General features: G+C 41.3%; 1 protein-coding gene across 12 annotated transcripts in view; it reads right to left on the minus strand.

Moving 5' to 3' along the window:
* TLE4 (TLE family member 4, transcriptional corepressor) overlaps window positions 1–17,039 on the minus strand; it is a 141,526-nt gene that overhangs the window by 96,257 nt on the left and 28,230 nt on the right. For 8 of the 12 annotated variants that reach the window (XM_045085359.1, XM_045085358.1, XM_045085351.1 and 5 more), the window contains exon 5: window positions 9,157–9,219. The exons of the other annotated variants lie outside the window; for them this stretch is intronic. In XM_045085359.1, coding sequence (XP_044941294.1) covers window positions 9,157–9,219 — 63 coding nt within the window. The remainder of the gene's footprint in view (window positions 1–9,156; window positions 9,220–17,039) is intronic. 12 annotated transcript variants of the gene reach the window in all.

A 17,039-nucleotide genomic window follows, 5' to 3' on the forward strand; every position in this document is an offset into this window, starting at 1 on the left:
TTTTGTGATGTGTAAGTTGTATCTCAATTAAACACTGTGATTTAGGGAATACAAGCAGGGATGGGGCCATTAGAATGAAATTCTACACATTACGTCACTTTCCTACTTAACTTTCATCATCAAATTATTTTTTGCATTTTTCAGGAAAAGGCTTGAGATTAATTTTTCAACAAGAAAGAGACTGAAACGATAGAAGTCATAAGTCCAACAAAGCCTGCTGAGAAAACAGACATTAACAAACCACTAATGCATGTATAACAGGTGTTTAATGTAGGTTTTGGGGAAGAGATGACAATGACCATACTTGCCAGCCAATATTTTAGGGCATGGTAACAGATGTAGTATTTCTAATAAAAACAGGGGGAAAAACCTCTACATTACAACTTGGAATTTTTTTTTCATACCCACTCCCCCCTCCTTACCTCCTACCTACCTTACTGATAGGGGTAAGTAAAGAGGTAGTGGGTAAAGGCAGAGGTGTAAAGTGAAGTAGGATTTTTATAATGAACAACATTAATATTCCTGACACGTGACATGAAAAAGTCAGCACTTGGGATAATGGCCCCCAATCCTCAAAAGGAACTCCCAGACACAGAGCACCTTATATTATATAGCAAAGCCAAGACATAAAATAATACTAGGGGAGGTTATAGGAAGGCATGCCCAGCATACTTCCTAGAGCATCAGGAAAGGCTTTGCTTGCTTATTCATTCAGTCAATTATTTATTAGGAACCTACTGTGTGCCAGATGACTGTGGCAGGAACCAAGACTAGAGTCATGAACAAGACACTCAGTGAATGAGTAACACCCAAAGGCTCAGTAATATCACAACGGGAGGATAATTTCCATGAAGAAAATTACAGGATGCTATGCAATCACTTATTGGGGAGACAGCTAATGGAATCTGAGGGCTGAGGGCAGGCTCCCTGTGAAAGCTGACCCAACAACCGAGACCAGAAGCATGTGCAGGAGTTCTGTGGATAAAGCAAGGAGAAAAGAATCTCAGGCAGAGAGAAGAGCTTTGGCCAGGTCCCTGGAGGAGAAAGGCGCGGGTCTGTCAAGGAAGAGAACCAACGTGGATGGTTGCAAAAGAACAGGCTAAGGGGCAGAATTGGGAGAGACAAAGCAAGGTGGGAATGAAAGCCTTCTCGGGCAGGGCAAAACACACAGGCAAAACTTTAAGTGGAAAAGTATTCACAAAAATAACAACAAAGGCAAGAGCCCGAAGTCACATGGGTAGGGCCCAGGCACGCTCTCTAGAACCATACTAGCGGAAGTGAAATGTGTAAGGCAGGAGGAGGCCAAACACAGACAGGCTCTGCATGACATGCAGAAAACTTGGGACTTTATCCTGGTAAGGCATTCTTTTTTTTTTTTTTTTTTTTTTTTTTTAAAGATTGATTTTAGAGAGAAAGAAAGAAAGAGCTTGCATGAATGCAAGAAGCAGAGGGAGAGAGAATCTCGAGCAGACTCTGAGCTAAGTGAGGAGCCTGAGTGGGGCTCAATCTCACGACCCTGAAATCATGACCTAGGCAGAAATCAAGAGTCAAATGTTTAATCGATCGTACTACCCAGATATCCCCAGGTGGGCAAAATTTTTGTTAGAAATTTTAAAGCAGCTGAGTGTTATCAGTTCTGCATCTCAGTAAGATAGACCTGGGATAGTAAAGAAACTGGATGACAGAGAGATGAGCCAGACAGGAGGGAGAACAGGCAGAAGGCTAACACAATACTCTAGAGTGAAAGATAAACTTGAACTTGGACCAAATGCCCTTCCTGCTCAACAGGACTCATTAGCCACATGTACATAAAAAGCCACTTGCTCAGAACTAGTAAAAGCCTTAGAACATGAGACCCAGATGGCAGCAGTGCCCCAAGCACTGTAACTATAAACTGACCAACAAAAGTCTCTCCACCTTCCCAAAAGCCTACAGGTTTCTAAATGGTGCCCTGGCTGCGGGGACTGGTGGGTGGCCTTGTAGTATCAGCCACAGGCCAAAAGCCATTACTATCCAACAGATGCGTTTCCCCTGCCATACCCTCCCCAAGCAGTACGTCAGTCTCTCTTGATAATATCCTCTGGAAGGGAACTCTCCACCCACCTCATGCACAAGCTTTTCCTATGTGGGGAGAATGGGCTCTAATATTATTAGAAAGCTACCTCTCCCAACTTCTTCCCACTGGATCCAGTTTTGCCTCTACATTCTCCTCCAATGGACTGCACTACACAAAAATGGCCTAATGTTTGTTTTCACTTTCTATATCCCCAGTTAAATATCCCTAGGCCACTGGCTTTAAGCCACTCATCCTCTGGCCGCTCCACTGACGCTCCGCTGTGGTGCTCTAGGTGGTAAGACAGAATACTGCCGGCGTGGCTAAGCAGGTCAAATCTGAGTGAAAGAGTCACTCCATGCCCAGTAAGTCAGGCTAAAATCCCACTCAGTCTGTTTCAGCAACTCTACTGGCCCAAATAAGCTTTAAATTCAAATTGGCCATTCTTAATGGTATCCCAAGAAATGTTAGTCCCACAAGAAATCAGGTATTACTTAAAACAAAAACAAAACAAAAAACCCACCAGGTTTAATTCTGCCTATACCTGGTAAATGGCAGGTCTTCTCTGAGCTTCAAATCTCAGAGACTGAATATGTATGCAAGGTTTTACATACAATTTTATCTGTGAAACTTGGGACTAAGGCTTGGAAAGTACTGTACAAGGCTTTTTCCTACTGACCACCTAGCCTCACCTTCACTGCTCTGACCCACACGAGGACAGAGCATGCTTGCCTGACCTATCCAATAAATTCTCAAGTCCCTGCTTTCCAAGAGAACTTTCTACGATGTCAGAAACTTTCTAAATCTGTGCTGATAATCTGGTGGCCACTAGCCACCTACCAGTGGATACTGAGCACTTGAAATGGGGCTAATGTGATTGGAAAACTTAATTTGTAACCTTATGTAACTTTGATTAATTTTATTTTCACTTTTTTTTAAGATTTTATTTATTTATTTGACAGACAGAGATCACAAGTAGGCAGAGAGGCAGACAGAGAGAGAGGAGGAAGCAGGCTCTGCTGAGCAGAAAGCCTGATGCGGGGCTCGATCCCAGGACCCTGGGATAATGACCTGAGCCGAAGGCAGAGGCTTTAACCCACTGAGCCACTCAGGTGCCCCAGATTAATTTTAAATCTAAATAGCCACATGTGGCTATGGCTACCTTAATAGATATTATAAGCTCTACTTAAAGCATTGTAAAGTAATAATTCAGTAATAATCCAATCATCACCTAACTGAAAGTCAAAGAAATGAGTAGGTTTCTCGAAAGCAGGTTAATTTTTTCAACACATATTGGTAAGGGTTGGCATTGCTGCTTCTGAAAGGAGGCTGACATTGAAACCTGCAGAGAAGTTCTCCTTCCTGAGGACCATTTACTTACCGAGGGCAAGCAGGCTATAATGTCACCATAAGGATCTCGCCAAATACACAACTGTCACTAAAGTACTCGGTCACATAAAAGAAGTCAGCTGGCCAAACCACGGAACAAGGGACAGGATTATGCTCCCTGATGCTTCAGTCAGTTTTGTAAGGGAAAAAAAACCCAGACTTTAAATGAAAGATTGTCCAATGTAAGAATCCGAAAACGAGACAAAATTCATGAAAGCCTCAATCTAGGTGTATTAGTCATTTCAGGGCATCCTTTAGATATATAGCACTGTCATAATGTATTACCAGCACTGACAAAATGGCCCTGACTGGAACGCAGACGTGTCCTATGAAGGCTGCTGGCATTTAATGAACGATCTCTGAAGATGGTCTTGCGGGTGTCACCGCATACTTATCAGGAGATCTCTGGTGAGTTCAGCCAAGCTCGCCTACATCAAACCATGTTATCACAAGCCAGTGGTTCCTTACGAAGTTAACAAGCAATAAGACGAGTTAACCTGGTGCCATTATGAGGCGAGAACACCGCCACCAGTGCATGTAACCACTGTATTTTGTTCATTTCCTCCCTGAGGCACAATATGAAAGTGACTGATCACATTTTTCAACGTCCATTTTACAATTATTCTATACATGCAAAATGTGGTTCAGAGCAATTCAGCACCATATTAACCCAGGTACTAAAAAAGCAGCATTTGAGATACACTCATATCTCATATCATAGAAGGGGTTTGTTTGCCATCAAATTAAAAGGACCAAATTTATGGCATGTACAAAACAGAAAGTCAGGTACCGTAGCTATTCTTGCTATTGGAATTGGAATTTAAAGAAGCACGTATTATACCATTATGTACTTATGTATGATTTTCTACTATTTAAATGCAATGGAAAGCACCCAAATAAATCTACATAATTCCAGAGGAAGACACTATTTGGTTCTACTCACTAAATAGGCTATCAGGATAATAAAAACCAAGTTTTGAATCACAATTAAATGTGCACCAGAAACTCTTCAAGTTGGAATACTCTCTTTTCCCTAGGTAAATACAGAATAAAAATAAAAGGCTTAAAAATTTCACTCCTGATTTCCCTTTTATAGCCTAAAATTTCTAATGACCAGAGAACTATTATTAAATGTGGTCAAAAGAATGATTTAAATTATTCATTTCATTTCCCATAAAATCAGTATTTTCACAAACAAGGAAGAAACAGCTGCTGACTAAGAAGCCCAGGCCTCAAAGCTGGGGGTTCTGCCATAACTCTGCCTCAGGTCTGGGAGAACAAGTCGACAGGGTTCCTCCACCAGCAATAAAGCAGTTCTGCCTCCACTTAAGTAACTCAAGAAACAAGAAACAGGGGTTGGGGGGTGAGGGGTCCTGCAGGCAAGTCATTACTTACGAGCATCCTTCAATTTTGCTGAAGCCTCATAAGGTCTAACGGTCTACAAGAGATATCCTGAAATCACTGATGAAAAAGAGAGTCCATCCATAAACTACGTGTAAAAACAAAACTAACTTCAGCTAAGCAACCAGATATTTGGAAAAGAGCCAGTCCCCAAGTGGACTGAGAAGTTTGTTTTTCTAGATAGCTTCGTGGGTAAAACACAGACCACATCCCAAACCACTGCACTCCAGAGGTCAGCACTACAGGCCGAACCCTCTCCGGATATTTGCTTGTTTCCTTGGGGAGAGACAGGTGTTCGCTACACTAGAAAATTAATTTTTGGAGCTAGAAGAGAAATCACCCTTAGGGCTACCAAATATGCCTCACTGAGATTTTTAGCTAGTTCACAGCCCTAACTTCAGTTTTAATTTACACTCTTTTCCTCTATAAGGACGACAGAAGAGAGGAAGATAACCAATTCATTCTTCGAAAGGTAATGAGTAAAAAGGGGTGGGAGGGCTGGTTCCACGTCTTCTCCAACAGGAAACTCAGAGCTGTGCTGCTCCTCCTGTAGCAGGCACCGCGGCGACCCAGCATCCGGAGGGGCTTACTGGGCACAAGCACGCATCGCACACTAACCTCAGGTACAGGTGAGGAGACTGAGGCTTCCAGAGGCAAACCATTTGCTAAAAAGGTCACCCAGCTTTACTTGGCTATAGTAAGCCACATAATTTGTAACAGGGAGGCCAGGACTCGACCCAGATCCAACTGTCATCATTTTGGCATCTCTTGCTTCTGGACCTGCCAACGGGGAGTTGATTATTTATAGCTCCCCTCCTGCGAAGGAGACCCAAAGCAGGAGAGAGAAGAACTTCCACTTACTACGTTGAGATCTGCCTTTTAAAGAAGAAACCTGATGGCAACAGAATCTAGATCAGTCTTACTCATTCCTAAAATCCAAAAGAAAGTGGGAGAAAAAAACAGCTTCGGACAGGTGAGGACTCACTCACGAGGCTTCTTTAAACTCTGGTATTAGGGATCCTATAAAATTTTTAGAACTATATGTGAGAGGTGCCTGGGTGGCACAGGTTAAGCCTCTGACTCTTGATTCCAGCTCGGGTCATGATCTCAGGGTTGCGAGACCAAGCCCTGTGTCAGGCATGATACAGAGCATGGAGCCTGCTTAAGGTTCTCTCTCTTCCTCTGCCCCTCCCCCTCCTGCTTGCATGCCTCACCCTGCCTTAAAAAAAAAAAAAAAAAAAGAAGAAGAAGAAGAAGAAAAAGAACTAGGGGCACCTGAGTAGCTCAGTGGGTTAAGCCTCTGCCTTCTGCTCAAGTCATGGTCTCTGGGCCCTGCGATCCAACCGTGCATCGGGCTCTCAGCTCAGCAGGGAGCCGGCTTTCCCTTCTCTCTGCCTGCATCTCTGCCTACTGCCTCTGTCTATCAAAATAAATAAATAAAATCTTTAAAAAAAATAAAAAGAAAGAAAGAAAAAGAATTTTATGTGATACTTGCTTTGACGACAAAAGTTGGCAATTACCTTTGTCTAACGCCTGGGACTTCTGCAGTAGTAAGTGCAACAGACACATCATTAAAATATACATTGGCTATAATTCTAAAAACTGTTTTTGTGAAATCTACCAGGAAAATGTCTTTTCCTATGATTGTTTCCTGCAATACAGACATTCTTTAAGTACTTATGAACCACAATTACACAACTTATTTCCAAAAAAAGTCTGCCACTTAAAACTAAATTTATTTAATAGTTGTCATTCAGCATTGCATGTGTAATTTTTTAAATTTTAGGAAATGTGGTATACTAACCACAAGCAGTATTAAGCAGGTACGTTAACAAGCACACGAAGGCTAAATTTAAAACGGGCTTCTAAAGGTATGTACCTCTGTTCCCGTCAAATTCCTGAAAAAACCCCTCCAACCACTGTCCTATACCTTATATGTACTAGTCTTCAGGGAATGTTCTCCTTTTTTCTAAATACAATCATTTCATTTTTAAATAAAAACGTTCTAAAATAAATTCTAATGCCACAGCTGCCGTTTTGGCAGTGAGACTGTCACACAGAGAGCCGGTGTTAAAAGATCAGATTAAGAGCCTTCAGTCCTGGCACCGAGTGACGCTCGCAGCCATGCAAGAGTGATTTTCCATGCCTCTGAAGAGACAGGAAATAGAATTCATCTTCCTCTAATAACCTGCCTCCTTCCCTCCCTCCAGATTACGGTCCATCTGGCCTCAGGACAGAAGCGACAAGTCTGATGCTCACAGAATGCCCAGAAGATGAAACGAGGTGGGCAATGTTCAGACACAAAACCTCAGAGAGGCCTGGGTTGGACAGGAACAAACATGTCTGTGGCCCACACATTAAAAGAGAGACGCACACCTTCAGAAACTGAAAAAAGAAGAGCCAATTAAATCCAAAGCAGAAGAAAAGACATACACAGATTTAGGATTTAGAGAACTATGACACAGGTCATTCGTTACACACAAATCAAGGATTTTAACCAAGAAATGTCAAAAGTATTGGGGAAATAAACAGTAAGTGGTGAGATCATGATGCTGTCTTCCCAGCCTCAAGCAGAGAGGAGTTGCAAGTATCTCCCTGTGGCTTTCCTCTGTGGGGTACAACTACTTCCTTAGCCAATTCATTCCAGTCTGGTCTTGCTCGGCACCACTACCATTACACATTCTCCTCCTAATGGGCCTCCTAGCACAAACAACACAACTCAGGTGGGAAAACAACCTATTTGCAGATCAGCTCCACCACCACCCCCAAGATCTCCTTCCCCTTTGGCATATAACCCCACAGATTCTGCAAAAATGCCATAGGCATAAGATCTACCAGTGATTACAGATGGGGGGGTCTATGCTTGCAAAGGCCTCAAGTGTCATACCCCCCCAGGGATAGTTCAAACTCTTCCCTCCACCTGGGGTGTAACACCTCACACGGTTACAGCTCTGTGGGTTGCACACACATTCTCCCCATCCTCCAGCTCCATAAAGCAGAGCAGCTTCAACTAAGAGACACACTGGTCTGCCTTGGGCAAGCTAGGCCAGGCTTCCTAAAGAAATGCAAACAGGCCTCTTAACTCCACCCAATCTAGTCACAAGCAAATCCTGAGCAGAAATAGGCAAATGCGGATATAGTGGGTAGTGGTTTTGTGGTCACAGCTAAAGGAAAAGAAAGACAATTCCTCCATTGTTGTTTGTGGTCCAGAAGAACATTTGAATTAAGGATGTTAACTCAGATCCATGGTTCGTGAACATGAGTACTCTGTGGGATATTTACCTGATGAAAGGTACCCATGGTTACTGAGATCCAACCGAGTTCAAACCAAGTAAGAATTTACATAGGAATTCACATGATCTGTAATACACACCCATGCTCAAACACCCGCTGCAGGCTCACATCAGTACATGCCCACGGGCAGGCAGGCAGACGGGCAGCTCTCCTGGAAAGCAACGCCACAACGTACCTACAGAAGTGGAGGGTAGGAGGAAAGTGCCACGGTGCCTTCTAGCCCACAGCACAAAACTCGGTGGCCGAGACACACCTTTTCACAGGTGCTCTTACCTGAGCAAATGACGGATTCAGTAATCCAGAAGCACTTCTACCTAAACTTTGCCTACCAAAAGCAAACAAGCAAACAAAAAGAGGCCAGAAAAGTCACAAGGACGCCACCATCCCCGAGAAATGCACCTTCTCATTCCAACATGAGCATATCTGCAGACAGCGTGTGCTTCCACGGCTGGTGAGCGAGAGGGGCACAAAGTCTGCGGTACTCAGAGCGCCGAGCCCACAGAGTCCATCCTGCCTATCTTTTTCCAAGTGCAGACACAGTGTTAAGATTTCATCAGGTAGTAGGTAACTTTTTTAAAGCAGCTAGCCAAAAGTTACCTTAGTCCGTTTACTATATAAAGCACTTTCTCTGGATGTGTCTTTATGGCAACTCTTAATGCCCAGTGACCAAAGCGTGTAACAAACCCTTCTGGGCAACATTTCAATCCACCCTATGAGAGGCCATTATGGAAAACAGTCATAATTCTGAGCAACAACAATACATCGTCCAATAACAGCAAGATATTTTAACAATTGAATTTTGCTTCACACGTTAGAAAATGTTCCATTATATGAACACAATTATACTCCACTGAATGTTAATAAGGTGTAGAAGTTGGAATGTGAACACTGTATCTTAGAAATGTGCCATACAAACACCAAGAGACTGACATGGCCAAAGAGTCAGTTCCACAATCCCTCTTCTGCAAAACCACTAAAATGGCACCTTCTAGCCCAGTGTCTCAAACCAACTGCCTTACCTCTTGGGACAGGAAGGGAATGACTTGCGCACAGATAGCATTCAGCCTCTTGACAATCTCTGCCTGCATTTAAAAAAAAAAAAAAAAAAAGGAAAGGAAAGCAATAAAGAGAACAGTCAGCTGGTTACAAATTCCCAAAATATTAACAGGATGATATTAAAACACACTTTATATTCTGGCTGGCGTACTTCCTAAGGAAGAGGAGAACTCTCATCAGCAAGCCCATTAAAAGGAGGCAGTGACAACAGTGCCACATTAATAGCACAATTTATTAACCGGCATTCATCTTAAAAAGTCAACCTTCAAGCACCAGGACAACATAAAAAAGGAATTTAATTTTCATGACTGGAAGTCAGTTTTCAAAAGCCTTCAACAGGACCCTTGTTCATTCTAATATGGTTTTTCGTTTTAACAGTAAAGATACATTCATCCTACCATCCCAGTTTCTCTCAGCAACTCATTGGATTTCTTCATTTGTGGCCTTTGCTAAAGCCCCCAACTTCCCAAAAGAAGAACACCCAACCAACACAGGTAAGATGATTAACTGAGATCCTGAAGTTATAAATTGATAGGGAACAGCATGTTTTCTTCAATCATGAAAATTTCCAAAATGTGTCCCACCAGGGTTTTCACTGTGCAGAGGCAGACCATGGTAAAATTTCCCTACACTTAGCAGAAAGGGATTTGTATATATACAGAAACTAACCTTGGGAACATTACTTATTCTTGAACTACAGATCTGCAAAGTCTCAGCAACATCAGATAATACAGAATTTATTCCCTAATAATTTCTGTTAAGTATAGAAATTTTCTATCAATAGGATGCTACAGTGAGTGAAAGAAAGAAAGTTAGAAGAAATTTAGAAAGAAAGAGAAAGAAAAAGAGAAAAAGAAAAAGAAAGAAAGAAGTGCTACCCACTAACTTTTCTTTAAAAATCTACCCAGAGCTTCACTGGTGATCATCTTAATTTGTATTATCCGACTGCTCCTTATATACTTCAGGATGGGGACATGTAAACACATGGTTTTTTGATACACATACATGCAAAATAGCTTATATTTTAAATGATGGGATGGGTTGAAGGACAGGCAAGAAGTGTAGAGAGGCAGAAAATGTAAAGCAATTACTTTTCCTGAGACATTCTTAAAATAAATTCCATCCAGGGTCAGTTTCTCATTTTATAAGAGGACAAAAATGCTCTTTTTCTTGCTAAGTCATTACCAGAATGACAGCGACACTACACTCTCCTCATGCAATCTAGGCTTCCTTCTTTCATCAGCACCCTTCTGACTTTGCGGCTATGCAATCTTTTAAATGCCAGCACCTTAAAAACTTCGCCAGCCAAGAGAAAACACAAATTCACCGTGAAGGAAGTTTCAAACCCAGGCTTTCCTTCCCAGCCTGTCCTAACAGGATGGACAAAAACCCAGCACCAGTAACACAGCAGTGAATAAGGACCCAACTGTGCTGACCTGATTTAATTTACTGCACTGGCCCCACGGAGCATTTAGCTATCCTTTAAGAATGCTTAAACCACCATGAAAAGCTGCAGTGGGAATCACCTAACCACTCTCCACCTGGGCGGACATACCACAGTGGTTATGGGTGAAATTCCAGTGTGAGCCGAGAAAATAGAGTAGCATTCACCAGACCGAAAGCACTGCATCTCAAAGGCATTTGGTTGTTAAGCTTTTTGTAGGGAGAGATGGAGGGGGAGAGAATAAAAGATAATGAGACACTTTGGGGCAGACCAAACTGATGATTCTAATGCTTAGAACCATCTGCCAAGCATATTTTCCTCATTATGTTGTTTACATAAATAAAATAGTCCCTTGCTAGGAGGGTTTAAAAATGTGTGGGCACATAAGAAAACTGAGTTCTTTAGTTTGCCTACATAATCTAGGCAATAAAAACTACTCTAAGGAAACTTACTCATCGGGCAAAATAAAGACCAAGAGGTATTTATTTGGCCTCTTCAATTTTGGACCTAGGCTATTTTAAGTCTGAGCAACTGTGGGAAAAAAAAAGTAATAATAAATCTGCATTTTCTTAAAAATAAATGTAGAAAAGTAGAAAAGTTGATTTATTTATTCACGTATATTAACACACGTAACAGAGAAAAGGGAAGGGTCTTGCAAACTTTTTCTTTATAGGTCTCCTTTTGTTTAAAAGACTTCTTAATTTCTTTAAGTTGTCATGCCAATGGATTTTTCATGGTCAGGCTAATTGGCGGCAGGGGGGTGGATGTGTGTGTGATTTCATAAAATTAAGCAGGTCATTCCTCACTTTGAAAGCTAAAGTTGCCTCGGAAACACTGCTGCTTCCATGGTCAACTAATTTTGCCTCTTTTGTCCCACAGGACCCAGCTTTAGGGAGGCATCATTTATTTACAGGCCTTTCCACTGGGCTTCAGTGATCAGCCAATAATACTGTGGACACACACTTCTAATGGCCTATGTTTTGAAACTGAGTCTAATCTAATGGCGTGGGGCCCAAACTCCTTTTCCAGCACAGCCATTAAAGGATGTAGGTTATTGCTGTTGTCACCATTGATATTTGTCATTGTAATGTAATTAGGGCCCTAAAATGATGCATTACAGCCCTTGGCACAGCTTCTATTAAAATCTTTTCTTCTGCTCACTGAACTGCGACCTGCTTTCTGATGAATAACAGACAGACAGCTTTAGGGTAAGGAGCAGATTCATCAAAGAAGTATTTTTCAGCTTTGGGGAAAGAGAGGGGGGAAAAAAAAGGCAACCTAGGAGGAAAAGCACTAGGGGAAGAAAAGCCACAATACACATTTGAATTTCATCTGACCACTTGAAATTCTGATTGCGTCTGATGAATCTTGCTTAGACAATATATTCCCAGTCTTCGAATCACATGGTTAATCAGGACTCTAATCTGCTATCCATCAGCCTATGCCAGCGCTGTAGCTTCCAATCAAATTTATAGGTGATGTGGCTCATGCATCCCTGAACAACTACGTTCACAGAGAGCCCATTTAAACAGGCCAAGATTCTGAAATACTGCTGTTAGGGCTGCTGATGTTATTGTGGTATTCGAGGCCTTACAGACGCAGCTAGACTATTGTCTTTAGATGCCCACGATATTCCAAAATAGCATTAACGGCCCCAATAAAAGGACAATTGTTCATGCCAAATCGTAACAAAGTAATTTGTTTTTAGAGCTGCCGTTTGTCGAATCCATTAACAATTTTTGATATTTCGATTGTCTTCCTCTACCCATGAAGACAGTCATTTAAAAATAAGTTTCAAAAATAGTATTTTCCTACCCTCATTTCACCAATACTCTATTTCCTCCTCCTGTAATTTCCCACCTTTATGCCACCTTCCGATGAAAAGAACCAGTAAGTGACCATCCCTACACATACATACACACACACACACACACACACACACACCCAAACTATGCAAAATACTTTAGAAAAAGGCAGTCTATGAAAACACCTTGGCTATGCACTCAACATTTGGCACAGGAATGCTGAGAGGCTAACACCTCCAAAACGGAGACGTCCAGTGGCCTAACCAATTGGTAATGGAACACAAAAACACAAGGAAGAAGTTTTCACCACTTTTTTCTTCATACTCCTAAACTCAAGATCTATTAAAAAATGCTTTAACTCCCTTGCATCATGGCAAAGCAACATCATGCACTGAAAAGAATGCCACAATTCAACCATTAGATTAAAAAAGTAACAAATACTGAAGAACACAATATCAAATACATATTTTCTTTATCACATAACAAATTACATTAGTCATTTAAGTAAGACAAAAACCTGGTTAAGCCTACACTTGAATTAAATTACATCCCCTCAAATAGTTGTAATATAATAAAAACCTAATTTTTATTTAGATTACTTCCGCCTATGATTTCCTTAAAAAAATTAAACAAATTTTATTTTTATGACATAATAAACTTGAGAGAAAGCACAGATAACTTTATTTTAGTAATCAAAGAGATGTATCAAAAGCAATTATTGGTTTAAAAAATATTTCTTGGAGTTTTAGTCTCTCATCAAAACAGGAGCAACCTACTACACAATATTGTTGAACTAAAACAGAAAAACAAATTAGGACACCATTTTAGCAGCCAACCAGAAAACAACAACAACAAAACACAAATAATTATAGTTTCAGAAAAACATTCTTGAATAACATTTCACAATTAATTTGCTTTCTGCAGCAGTTTCTTTGCCAAAAACGGTTTTAAGAGAGACTCTATCTTATTAAGCATTTATCAAGAACATACATTCACCAATTATATAAAACACTTCAAAAAGGTGAAGAGAAATTTCTCCTTACTCTACCTGAAATCCTTTTTGGAATAAGTACAAATAAATTCTGCAACTCTCGCCCCCACCCTTCTTTTACCTCTACACAACCAAAGACTGTAATTTTTTATTTCAATCAAAGATAAATTATCTTCATTTGTTCACGGATCCGTTCCAAATTTTCTAAGAAATGCCCTAGCTTCTGGAACTGATCCTGCTTGTTCCTAGATTAAAAGTCAAGAGGACTAATGAGAAATTCTTTCCGACTTCTTAAAAATCCAGGCTCAACCTAAGGAGTAATATTCAAGTAGTAATATTCCTTGAAACTGACAACTCAGTTTTTATCTTGTCATCAAAATTCAACTTTACTACAATTCCCACTATAATGGACAAAACTAATTTTTGTATTAAAAAAATTTTTAAAAAGCCAAACTGGAATAAGGCATAGAGATTTAGATGAAAGGTACAGGCAGCATTGCTGGCAAGCTGGTAAACCAGATGCCTACGTTTTATTTTAGTTCAGGTACTTATTTTGCACAAAATATTTTATATTGCTTAATAAAGCAATAAATGAAGTGATAACATTGTGAGAATCAATTTAATAAAACATCTATCAGTTTCCATAAGGGACTTAATTCAAACAACTAAGACTTTTTTGTGGGTGGGGGGGCAAGTGTTAAGACTTTTAAAAGCTCTCATCATCCCACTTCCCTCTAATAAGAAAGAGGTACCACCTAGGAATACTCAGTCTTACCTTGAACGATATGAACCCATTTTTAGTCAGCACCCCAATCCCACCTCCTTTAGGGAGTTGAACTAAAGCAATGATTCTATCAACAGTAACACCTCAAAGCAATGTCAATCTGTTTTGTGTTTTGAACTCCTATCTATGCTAATTTACTGAGTGCAAAGTATGCCATTCAGTACCCAGTCCAGGGGCGCCTGGGTGGCTCAATGGGTTAAAGCCTCTGCCTTCAGCTCAGGTCATGATCCCAGGGTCCTGGGATCAAGCCCCAAGTTGGGCTCTCTGCTCAGTAGGGAGCCTGCTTCCTCCACCCCTCTCTCTGCCTGCCTCTCTGCCTGCTTGTGATCTGTCAAATAAATAAAATCTTAAAAAAAAAAAAAAAAAAGGGAAAGAAAAAGTACCCAGTCTGTAGTTCAGTTCACTGCAGACCCTGAAGCATACCATTTGTTTGTCCTAAAGAAATATACAGGTGCTACTATTTGTGATGCTAGCTCAAGAGTACACGGGGCAATGCCCTTCCTGAAGAGTATCACGATGTATCTACATTTCATTGAACTATTCCAATCCATCCCCACCGTAAAGCTGCATTTTACTGATGCATTTTGGCCACAATTAGAAAAAAGTGCCCTTTCCTCTCATCTCTTGAGCTCTCTAAGGTCTTTAAGGGAAATCCCCGACAGATGCCTATTATCCTTACCATATTTTCCAAGCTCTGGTTATTGTGTTTAAAAACAGCTCTAAATGTTGAGAGTGATATATTATCAAGGTTAAGAATGACGATCATTGTGCCATTCATCCAATTACTCCCACAAGGTCAAATCATTTCAGTTTTCAAGTCTGAGAAACACTGTAACCAATGTTATCATGATTATACTCTGCTCAACCAGAGGGGAGTGGCAGGGAAAATGGGGGGGAAAGATGGGAGGGAAAAGTGGGATGTCAGGAGTAGGGAAAGAAAATGACTTTCTCTGGTGAGCGTGAGGTCAGCTTTCGCCCAACAAGGTTGAGCTGGTCAGAGAACCTGATTACTCGGAGTCCTAAGACCCCCATGCAAACGCTCATTTCCTCAGGCCAGTGTGTCACACAGCAAGGCCTGCTAGCTGTCTGATTTCTCTTCTCTCTCCCTGTCTCTGAATCCATCCATCAATCTCTCCAGCTGTTTTCACCTTACTCTTTCCTACTGACGTAAGTGTACAGGTGCCTTAGGATGCTGACTAACAATTAAGCATTTTCATCCTTAGCAATAGTAGAGGGAGCAAATATTCATCACCCACAGCAGGTGATGATCATCTACCTTAATTTTTCCCAACATGATCTATGTGATTAAACTATATATAAGAAATACCTAAAGACAGAAGAACTCTGGAAATTTGGAAAAAAACAATAAGACAAATAAAAATACAAATGGTCCTTAAGCTCATCAAGGAAACCTACCTCCAAGTAAAGCAATAAACCGCCTTCTATACACTGACAGCCATGCTCTATTTTTCAGTCTATCCTCTTACTTCAGGCTAAAGACTTCCTTTCCTTGTCTGTTTTTCTCTTCTCTCTATTTTCTGGAAAACCTATGTCTCTATCCACATTCCTCAGCATTTCCTTTTCTCTTGTCCTTTCAATTCTAGCAAGGCCTCCCCTTGGCCTCTACCAAAGGTTTCCCCTTCCCCGTCACAATAGTAAGTAAATAGTAAGTAAATGACCACAACTTCCATTCTGAAACCTTGGCAGGACATGTGTTTTAAAAGATTGTTTAGAAATAGGATAAAAGGAGATGCCACTCCACCTCCCTCCTTAGGTTAATCACACCAGACAGCTGATATCCTCCCCACCAGAACTGGGGTATTTGTAAGAGCGTACAACGGGGAGCACCTCATATGCTGCATCAAGGTAAATCTCCACGAGGGTATCTCCAGAGTAAAGCGGGGTGATGCACCTCACAGCCCAAGGAAGGGCCCGGCCCGAGCCATGCACTGGCATCCACGCTCTCACCAGAAGTACAAAGAGCAGTTCCTGGTAATTCGAGGTATAGTGGGTCACACAGGAACCACCACACGTGCAGGGCAGTTCCCCGTGCCAATCCCACTCAGAACTTGGGACAGTCAGGAGCCAGGCTTCAGGAGCCAGGGACACAGAGGCCGCATGAGGACTCCTACAGAGAACAGGCCATTCCATTCCCTGCCAAACAAAGGCCAGAAACTGCTGGGATCCATGCGCAGATTCAAATATGCAAATCCCCTCCCTGCCACCCTGAACAAACCTGTTTGAATACTCTCACTGTAGGGGGATGTTTTTCCACAGAACGTACTAATTCCTGACGGGTTTTGTGTGTTTTTGTCCTTTGTGCAGCAGCGTATCCCACACAAACGTCCGCCATCAGTCAAGGATGCCTCACCCAAACTCATCATGATCCACAGAGGTGGGACTCCCTCAGGCTGGGAGAAGCCACCTGTAACAGGCTGGTTCAAAAAGAAAAAAAGAAAAAAGAGGTCCCACACCACCGTCCCACACCTCTTTATAATCAGAAAAATAGCATTATCTTGACAGTCAGGCTCGTATCTACTTTTGCTTTTGCTTTTTTTAATATTCTACGAGATAGGTTGAGAAAATTAAATGTTTAAGAAACTACTATCATCCCCTCTTGTTCCTGTACTTCTAGATATTGTTCAGATGTATTTCAAGCTGCTTTTAATTAAATTGTGCAGGCAGTCTAAATATTTAAATGTGTACCTTAGAAGAAGCCCAAACCACAAGTGTATGGCTGCCTTTCTGTCCACTCAACAAATATTTATTAAGCACCTACTATTTGCCAGGCCTACTTTAGGTGCTGAGACACAAGGGTGAAC

The sequence above is a fragment of the Mustela putorius genome, unplaced genomic scaffold, assembly GCF_011764305.1.
Source record: "Mustela putorius furo isolate JIRA1106 unplaced genomic scaffold, ASM1176430v1.1 tig00000854_pilon_pilon_pilon, whole genome shotgun sequence".
Taxonomy (NCBI): Eukaryota; Metazoa; Chordata; class Mammalia; order Carnivora; family Mustelidae; genus Mustela; species Mustela putorius.